Consider the following 10,000-nt stretch of genomic DNA (forward strand, 5'->3'; position numbering starts at 1 on the left):
CTCTCTCTCTCCGAGTCTCTCTCTCTCTCTCTCTCCGAGTCTCTCTCTCTCTCTCTCTCTCCGAGTCTCTCTCTCTCTCTCTCCGAGTCTCTCTCTCTCTCTCTCCGAGTCTCTCTCTCTCTCTCTCTCTCTCTCTCTCCGAGTCTCTCTCTCTCTCTCTCAGACTATTAAGCTGAAACGGAAACGAAGATTTGTTGTGTCGCTTTTATTGCAGAGAATTGCCTTTCCACCCGCCTCTCTCTACTGAGTAACCAACCCACCAACTTGTCTTTCCCCATCAACGATCCCGCTGTTCTTTCTTTCTATACGTCTTGCTCAGTCAGCGGCAATATGCAATAGCTAACACGTCGTCTTATCGCGTTTTCGCTTGTCGCTGCAAGCCACGAAGCATCCACAGAATAGAAAGGAGCACAGTTGTTTGGTTCCTGCGAGCTGATGTAAATGGGGTGGAAATTAAGAAGTTGCGCGGTTAAGAGATTGGCGGCGCTAAAGATGAGGAATGCAGAAAACAATTAACGATGGTTGGATTGTGGGGAAAGAAAGAAAAGAGAAGAGAAGACCGAGAAAGATAGCAGAAGAGGGGTGGGAAGAAAGAAGGAGAGGGAAGGAGAGAGACGGAGAGAGAGAGAGAGAGAGAGAGAGAGGGAAGGAGAGACGGAGAGAGGGGGAAGGAGAGAGAGGGGGAGGAGAGAGAGGGGGGGGGAAGGAGAGAGGGGGGAAGGAGAGAGAGGGAGAGAGGGAAGGACAGAGAGGAGAGAGACAGACGGAGAGAGATGGGGAAGGAGAGAGAGCGAGAGAGAGAGAGAGAGATAGGGAAGGAGACAGAAAGAGAGGGAAGGAGAGAGAGAGAGGGAGAGTGACAGAGACAGAGAGATAAAAACAGAGACAGAGAGACAGAGAGAACGGCGTATCCACAATGCGAAATGCACTTGTTTTTAAGAGCAGTATTGATATTGAAGTAAACAGAGAACTTTATTTACACGATCAGATACCGCGGGAAGGGGGGCTGCACAAACAAAGAACGAAGTTTGATAGAAAGGATGAACAGAGCACAGAGATAAAGCGGAGAACGAATGGAGAGGGAAGAAGGATGCTTGAGAAATAAAGAAAAGAGACAGAAGAGAGAGAGAGAGACGAGAGAGAGAGACCGAGACAGAGAGAGAGAGAGAGACACGCAGAGACAGAGACAGAAAGGCATGGACACAGAGACAGAAAAAAACACGGACAGAGACAGACAGAGAGGGAGAGAGAAGAATTAAATGCAATGTTTTCAAAGAAAACGTGCCTGTATCTGTAACAAAGCCACTCATCTATATAACGTCTTGGGAGATGGTTATTGACGTAGCACAGGGCTGAGAGAGAGAGAGAGGTGGGAGGGCGAGAGAGAAGACAGAGAGAGAGAGGAGAGAGAGAGAGAGAGAGTGAGGGGGGGAGAGAGAGACAGAGACAGAGAAAGAGAGACAGAGACAGAGAGACACAGATGCTGAAGGAGAGAGGAAGGGTCTGCGCGGGGCCTTGGTGTTTCTTTTCTTTTATTGACTCACTTGTGTAAACAAAATGAGTCTATGTTTTAACCCGGTGTTCGGATATGTGTGTGTGTGTGTGTGTGTGTGTGTGTGTGTGTGTGTGTGTGTGTGTGTGTCCGTGTGTATGTGTGTCTGTGTGTCCGTGGTAAACTTTAACATTGACATTTTCTCTGCAAATACTTTGTCAGTTGACACCAAATTTGGCATACAATAGGAAAAATTCAGTTCTTTCCAGTCATCTTGTTTAAAACAATATTGCACCTCTGGGATGGGCACAAAAAAATTTAAAAAAAGAAGCCTAATTATATGCAAACTGCATTTACTGTTATATTTATATTTTTTGTATTCTCTAAACTTGGCATTTTCACCTCTTATTCTGACACAACCACAAGAGGAGTCATTATTATCATTTTTTGTTCAAACAGGAACTTCTTTTGCTAAGCATGGAATTTTTATTTATTTTGCAAACATTTTGGTGCAGAGAGTAAAAAAGGGAAATCACTCTGTAATTAATGCTAGGGTACTTAATTTATCACAAGTGAGTCTTGAAGGCCTTGCCTCTCTTGTTATTATTATTTTCTTTTTTATATATAATTAAAAAAAAAAAAAAAAAAAAAACAGTCACGCAAAACGTGCCACAACTCAGAGACAGCTGAAATCACTGGCATCATTCAAGTCATAGAGTGTGCCGGGTTTTTTTGTTTTTGTTTTTGTTGTTTGTTTTTTTGCTAACGAACGTTTGGGATAGCAGTAACCAACCAACCAACCAATCGAAACACGTCACGCTTACTGGACAGGGTACCTATCCGAAACGTACATCAAAGATCCGTGGGCCACGGTGCCTTCTCTTCTTCCACCACCCCCTTCTGCCCTACACAAGCCTCTAGCTCTTCCCTCGTGACCCCCTCCCCCTCCTTCTCCCCTCCACACAACTCTCTCTCTCTCTCTCTCTCTGTTCTTCTTCCTCCCCCCCCCCCTCCCCCCACATCCCCCACACCTTCCCGCCTCCGTCAACCTCTTCCCAATCCCAAACCAACCCGGCCACCAGAAACCCCATGGACAAGACAACAGCAGCTGCATTGCAGTTCAGCGTTCAGACATCGTTGTCATCAGACACGGATGAATGAGGCAGAGGCAAGGGGGGTGGAGGGTGGGGGGTATGCAGGGAGGGTGAGAGAGAGAGAGAGGGAGGGAGAGAGTGAGTGTGGGAGAGAGAGGGAGAGAGAGAGAGAGGGGGGGGGAGAGAGAAGTGTGTGTGTGTGTGTGTAAGACAACACGAGGGAGGTGAGTTCAAAGCTTCATCACACCCCTCATTTTGTCAAAACCCTAAACACGCTCGTCATCTGACTGATTAATTAGTCTGCTTCAGGAGGGAGAAGAGGTGAGTTGGGAATCGGGGAGAGTAGGGGGGGGGTGGGGTGGGGGTTGGGGGGGGGACGTCATGGACAGAATCAGGACGGGAGAGTGCTGGTGGAGGTCCCAGGTATCAGAGACAGGGTGTTCCAGAGTTGAACGCACGGCATGGCGGGGGGTAGGGGAGTGGGTGTGGGGATGGGCGTACGGCACTGAGATGTAATATTAATACGGGTCAACGGGGTACGACTGGGAATTTTCTGACTTCAACGAACGCCATCACCTTCGTGAGGCTTTCGAAAACTTTGTCTTGGAGGAAAAAGAAGAGAAGACCATCCATGAAGGGACAATGTTAAAAGAGAGAGAGGGGCGCTTACCACGTGCATCCCACTGATCACGTGTCCGCTGTCAACATAATTATTAACATCTAAGGCAACCGTCTCTCTCTCTCTCTCACGGCGTCTTCACTTTCGCGCGTCAAGGACAGCACGTGGTTTGGTAATTCACTGCCCCATTAACTCCTTTCTGCCCGTGATGAGAAACAGAGAGTCACGCGGTACGGCCCTGCACAGAGGATACGCGTCGTGGCCTACATGGCAACATGGTAGGTCTGGGACTTAACCCCCAGCGCCGGCAGCAATTAAAGAAATATTATGTTTTACCCGGGTACTTTCCACATGGTTGAAGCTGGGGTGCATGTGGCTTTGCAGCTGTAAGGTGTCAAGACCTGTTCGCCTTGGAAACTGACTTCATGTTCTCTCTTCAGCGGTGTAGCGTATATGGATTTGTCCGAACGCAGTGACGCCTCCTTGAGCTACTGAAACTGAAACTCTTCAGCATACAAAAGGGCGTGTCAGTTTTGTTTATTTCCCCACCACTCGACAGTATTAAGGCATTGAAGAAGAATAAGATGGGGGAGGAGGAGGATGACGACGACGACGAGAAAACGGGGGGGGGGGGGGGGGGGGGGGGGAGAGAAGAAGGAAAAGAAAGAGAAGGGGGTGTAAGAAGAATAGGAAGAAGTGGAGGGTAAGAAGAAGAAGAAGAAAAAGTGGTGTGGGGGTGAGGGAGGAGACACAAAAAGATTCAAATAATCGCTTACAAATTTTATTACTGGCACAGCATGGGTAAGAAAAAATAGACATACTATCAAGTGAAATAAGATTTTGTTTTCCTTCTGGAGTCTTACTGCTTACCTACCATGTTCCAAAGCATTTCAGAGTCTTCAAATGGGTTACCTTTCAAACGTCGGTCAGTATAACCAAAAAGCAATCAGTCTCGGATACAGTGAAGGACAGCTTGCACTTTAGAATCTGCCAGCTCAGCAGGGTCTATCCACTCCAAGGAAAAGAAAAGAAAAAAGAAAAACGAGGACTCCTCACGCGAGCCTTGCCTGCACCATTCACTGGGCTGACAGAGCCATGAATTCAATCCCCACCGACGGGAGACCGTCACCACAATTTCCCAATTTCCTCTTCAGACGGCTTCTGACGCAACGGGACCGCTACCATCGCCCCCATTTCCCCAGCCCTGCAATTTTCGCCGTTGTGTCTGTAGATGGCTGCGACGGATCTTTATTGACCCAGCTCGCCACTACTACCGGCCAACTTTGAGCCGAACGATACACTATCATCACGATAACGTGCCCCGATCCTTACGCAAAAGACCGAACACCCTTCTCCCCTCCTATATTATCAGTCCAGACTGTTGAACCTTGACCCAGGTCCCCCTCGCCACCCCCCACCCCCTCCCCAACCCTTCCCTCTCCTCTCCTCCCCCTAGGGGGAGGTTCATGGTTCAGTCTGAAGACTGGTCTGGAAGGTGGGGTGAGGGGTGGGTGGCTGGGGGTTGGTGGGTTCCAGTCTGGGTCAGCTGTTGACGTTGCCGGTTGGACCGGCCTGGGTCAATCACCGTGGTCAGTTTGGCGCTTCCATCGGGTCAGTGGGCCACGGGGGCACTGGTCATCAGTTCTGGACCATACCTTGACTTGTCTCCGCGGGGTGTATGGTAAATCCTCTAGAGCTTATCTTCCGGACTGGGTTTGATGAAAGAAGTGGAGACGGAGAGGAAGGCAGCGAAAATATTATTGCTTTCAGTCCAGGGATCGCAAGGGGCTAATGAAGACGGGAAAGAGGAAGAGAAGGAGGAAATGAAGGAGAAGACGAAGAGGACAGGGGAAGAGTGGATGAAACCGAAGAAAAAAAAAAGGCTTGAAAATTCGAGGAGGTAGAAGAGAAGAGGGCGAGGAAAAACAGACGGAGGAAGAAATGCCGCTTTCACTCAGCAGTCTTACCAATCAGCCACAAAAGCATGAGGGACGATGATGAACACGCATGCAATGTCGTAGGCATGGCACACATTCCACACAGCTCAACAGCAGATTTAGTAACGGACGTCTATTGGCACCACTGGCCAACACCTTTCTGAAGTGTGCTCTCTCTCTCTCTCTCTCTCTGTGGGGATTTGATTTGCTCTCAAATCCCCCACACACACACAGAAAGAGAGAGAGAGAGAGAGAGAGAGAGAGAGAGAGAGAGAGAGAGAGAGAGAACAGAGAACATCCCCTCCACCACCACCCAACCGCCACTCCCCTCCATCCCTCAACACCCACCACACAACGCACACACCACCACCACCTCCACACTCCCCCCACCCCCCCCATCCCCCCCCCCCACACACCACCACAACACACAACCAGCCAACCAACCAACCAACAACACCAATCACACATAACTCACCCAGCATCGTCGTCTTGTCCACGTCGAAGCGGCAGATGCCGATGGAGGGGTCCGTGTGGGAGTCGTAGCGGTCGACGACCACCTCCCAGTAGTGGACGCCCTTGGAGAAGCCGACACTGCCCAGCACCACGCGGTGGTCGAAGCTGCTGCAGGTGACGCTCAGGTTGCTGTTGGTGAACAGCACGTCACTTGGGGTCGTGCTTGGGTCGAAGGTGAACCAGGCCACTGTCGTCAAACAAAGAGGTTCATCACTTCACATCAGTTCAGTTTCTCAAGGAGGCGTCACTGCGTACGGACGAATCCAAAAATAAATTATACGCTACACCACATCTGCTAAGCATATACCTGACCAGCAGCGTAACTCGTAACTCAACGCGCTTAGTCAGGCCTTGAGAAAAAAAAAGAAATAAAAGTGCATATATGGATATATTATTAAATTAACGTATAAATGGATACACAAATGAATAAATAAACAAAGAAATACATAAATAAAAAGATAAATGAATAAATAAATAAATAGATAAATAAAAAACAAACACACGGATAATATTTTTTTTTAAAGAAAGAAGAAGAAGAAAAAAAAGATGACAATGATAACAAACAAATAAGCAAATAAATGAAAATCAACACACAGACACGCACGCACACACTTACTCTCTCTTTCACACACACACACACACACACACACAAAGAGGAACGAGAAGGAGAAGATTTGAGGAGAGAGAGGAAACAAAGCAGCTCTGGCTGACAATACAGATGAATTTTACAAAGGAATATTTATTAAGACACATTTTTTTTCTCTAGCGTTCTTTTTTTTTTTTTCCCCTGTATACATGTATTCATAAGTTTTAATCCAGTTTGAATTGAAAGGAATCAAAGCTATGCATGCATCAACCGGCCGACAATGTATTAAAGAGAGAGAGAGAGAGAGAGAGAGAGAGAGAGAGAGAGAGAGAGAGAGAGAGGAGGGGTACGGATACGGATTCGGATAATTATTTCATGGAGAGGCCATTGCCCCTCATGAAGGGGTATACACACATGATCATGTAAGAAAAACAACAAGAAATAAGAGGTCATATCTTCAAGAGAGAGAGACAGATAGACAGACAGACGGACAGACAGAGAGGGAGGGAGAGAGACAGAGAGAGAGAGAGGGGGGAGGAGGGAGGACAAGCAGACAGATAAGACGTAGAGACATACAGACAAAGACAGACAGAGACAAAGACAGGGAGAAACACAATACTGCCTGCTGATGACAATGACAAATGATGCCACACATGACACATTGACCAGGGTCAGAATGGAACGAATCAAGCCATCACGGCCTGAAGGAAGCACGCTATAGTCTCCTTCACTGTGAAGCCCGTGTTTGTCATCACCAGTCACCTACCCAGCTCCCAACGCCAGAGCCACAGTGGCGGGGGGAGCATTCGGTTGTCATCAGCACGACAACATACACGATTTGAGGATGAAGATAATCATTGTTGTTCAACCACTGTGGTGGTTTCTGGTTTAGATCTTGATTCTCTCTCTGTTCTGTTCTGTCTGTCTGTCTCTCTGTCTGTCTTTCTATCTGTCTCTCTGTCTGTCTCTCTGTCAGTCTTTCTCCCTTCGGCTCTCTCTCTCTCTCTCTCTCTCTCTCTCTCTCTGCCTCTCTTTCGTTTTTTGTTCCTTCCTCATACATCATCATCATCATCGTCTCTCTTTCCCCGCTCTCAACATCCATAACACGAATCACCACGGTACCACCTTCTCCCCTTTCTGATGTTTTCCCATCTGAATTCCCTCACACCCCCGCCCCCCCCCCCCCCCTACCCGTCCCCTGCCCACCCTATACCTGTAACTCCACGCCACTTTCACCCCATCCATACCCCCCGCCTCCCCTGTCATATTTACCCCACCCCTTCCACTACATCTTTCTTACAATTTCACATCTTACAGATCAAAACACCCAGAATCAAACACCGCGGGAATACGTCTCTGTCCTACCGAGCGTAATTTGTAACCTGGGCACCCCAGATTAATTAAAACCAACGAGCTGACAGCCGTAGAAACCGGATTACACAGTTGTCTGAACGCGTTTGAAGAAAGAGGGAGAAGGAGGGAGGAGGAGGAGAAGGAGAAGGAGGAGTACAAAAACTGTAAATAAACCAGGCAGTGCATTTCATCACAGGAGAATGCAACTGGGTTTTTTTTCCCCCTTTGCTTTGCTCATTTCCGCTTCCGTGAGAATCCACAGCAGCGCTCAAGACTGCCTGACAATTGCACCAAAGACACAGGCACTGCTTTTCTCTCTGGCCGAGGCATCACTGTGAAGAAGGAATATTGACGCGAGTTTTGTTGAAGTAACATTGCCTTCAAGAGGCAAGGCTTGGGGCAGCCTGACGAGAGACAGAGAGGAGAGATAGAGAGGAGAGAGAGGAGAGAGAGAGAGAGAGAGAGAGAGAGAGAGAGAGGGAGACACAGAGAGAGTGGTGGGGGGTAGGGTGCATGCAAATGCAGACGGGCAGACACCGACGAACCCAGAATGAAAGAGTTTCAAAGTACAAAAGAAGCACAGAGACTGAGATAACTTAGCTTGCTTAATATAGATAGATGGATAAATAGATAGACAGACACAGACACAGACACACACACACACACACACACACATATATATATATATATATATATATAGTACACACAAACAGACGAACAGACAGAGACAAACCCAGAATGAGAGAGTTACAAAGAACAAAAGAAGCAGACTGTATGAGCAAGCTATATATACGGGTACAGATAGACAAACAAACAGAGACAGGCAGAGAGAAAGACAGACAGATTGACAAAGAGAGCGGGATGGGGAAGGAGGGGGAGTCTAACCGCAAAATGCAAAAAGACAATTCAATTTAATATCTTGGAATACAGTGTGCATAATCAAATATGTCTGATCTCGAGTCTACTTCAAAGACTTTGCGTTTAGAATGAAACCTCTCTCTCAGCACGAAACAGCAGATAACAATACTTTGTTCAACCCCATTTCGTTTAGGTCTATCTACAACTTATCTAAATAGACTATGCTGCTGCCGACTCTGTGTGTGTGTGTGTGTGTGTGTGTGTGTGTGTGTTTGTGTGTGTGCGTGTGTACGCGCACGTGCGGTGCGCGCGCGTGTGTGTGTGAATCTGTTCGTTTTTGTCTGTGCTCGTGTGTGTCTGTGTGTATGCGCACACGTACATATGTTCTTTTGCTTGACCAAACTTGACGTCAGCATTTTTCTTGTGTACTTTGAAACAACTATACTGCACTCAGAAGAAAAGAAAAGAAAAGAAAAAAAAATTCCCCAAAACTTTTGGCCTTTCGGGCACAAAGGAGGCAATGCCACCCATCTCGCGCAATCAGCGGTTTCTTCTAACCCCCCGCCCCACCCCCCCCCCCACCCCCCGCCACCCCACCTCAACCCTCACCGCCCACAAGTGCAACGAACAAAGCCACAACTCAATACAATGCTAGCCCGCGGATCAATTTGCATGCACGCACGTGCGAGACTTGCGAAGAGACAAACCTGCCGTTTCCAATTATGTTGACTCGACTTGCGAGTTGTGTTATAGGTTCTTGTTTTCTGTTTGTTTGTTTGTTTGTTGTTGTTGTGGTTTTTGTTGTTGTTGTTTTTTTGTTTTTTTCGTTCTCTCCGTTTCTTTTTCTTATTATTTTCTTCCCCGGAGTTCTTAATAATTATAGAGAGAGAGAGGCTGTGGAAGACGGTGATGAGGGTGGTGGGGAGAAGGCTTCGTGGTGGTGGTGGTGGTAATAAGCGAGTGCATTCAGGAAAGGGATGTAGGCGTAAGGGGGTGAAGGTGTGGGGGGGGGGGGGGTGTTGCGGCGGATGTATGTGGGGGGTGGGAGTGGGGGTGAGGGAGGGCTGTCTTTGCTGCCGGAAATGCCGGCTTGCTATTGTTTCCAGTTTGAGATCCTGGCTGTTGCTTCTTTAAAAGCGAATGTCTATGCACTGGGAAACGGGAGGGATTGTGTGAAACTTGGCTTTACGAGAAGTCAATGGAGTTACTTGTTTCCCAGCTGTGGAGTCTCTCCTTGCTCTTCCTCTTCCTGTGTCAGTTCTGACAGAGGAGGATGAGGTGGGTGGTAGTGGTCACGTGGGATGGGGGGTGGGGTGGGGGATTTAGGAGTAATGCTATTGAGTCTGGGAGCTTAGGGATTGTGGGGCTGGGTGGGAAGAGCAGGAAGACAATGGGTTTATCGAAAAGATTTGATAACAAGAAATCACTAAGTGATACAGAGACTGAGTTTCAGATACGCATTCGCCCATGCCCGCACGCATGTACACAGACACACACACACACACACACACACACACACACACACACACACACACACCTTCGATCACA

General features: G+C 47.9%; 1 protein-coding gene across 1 annotated transcript in view; it reads right to left on the reverse strand.

Annotated features, from left to right (window-relative positions):
* The window catches only part of LOC143281646 (E3 ubiquitin-protein ligase TRIM9-like), a 189,087-nt gene that overhangs the window by 6,180 nt on the left and 172,907 nt on the right, over window positions 1–10,000 (reverse strand). The window contains exon 7 of the mRNA XM_076586893.1: window positions 5,618–5,842. Coding sequence (XP_076443008.1) covers window positions 5,618–5,842 — 225 coding nt within the window. The remainder of the gene's footprint in view (window positions 1–5,617; window positions 5,843–10,000) is intronic.

This window comes from Babylonia areolata, chromosome 4, assembly GCF_041734735.1.
Source record: "Babylonia areolata isolate BAREFJ2019XMU chromosome 4, ASM4173473v1, whole genome shotgun sequence".
NCBI lineage: Eukaryota > Metazoa > Mollusca > Gastropoda > Neogastropoda > Buccinidae > Babylonia > Babylonia areolata.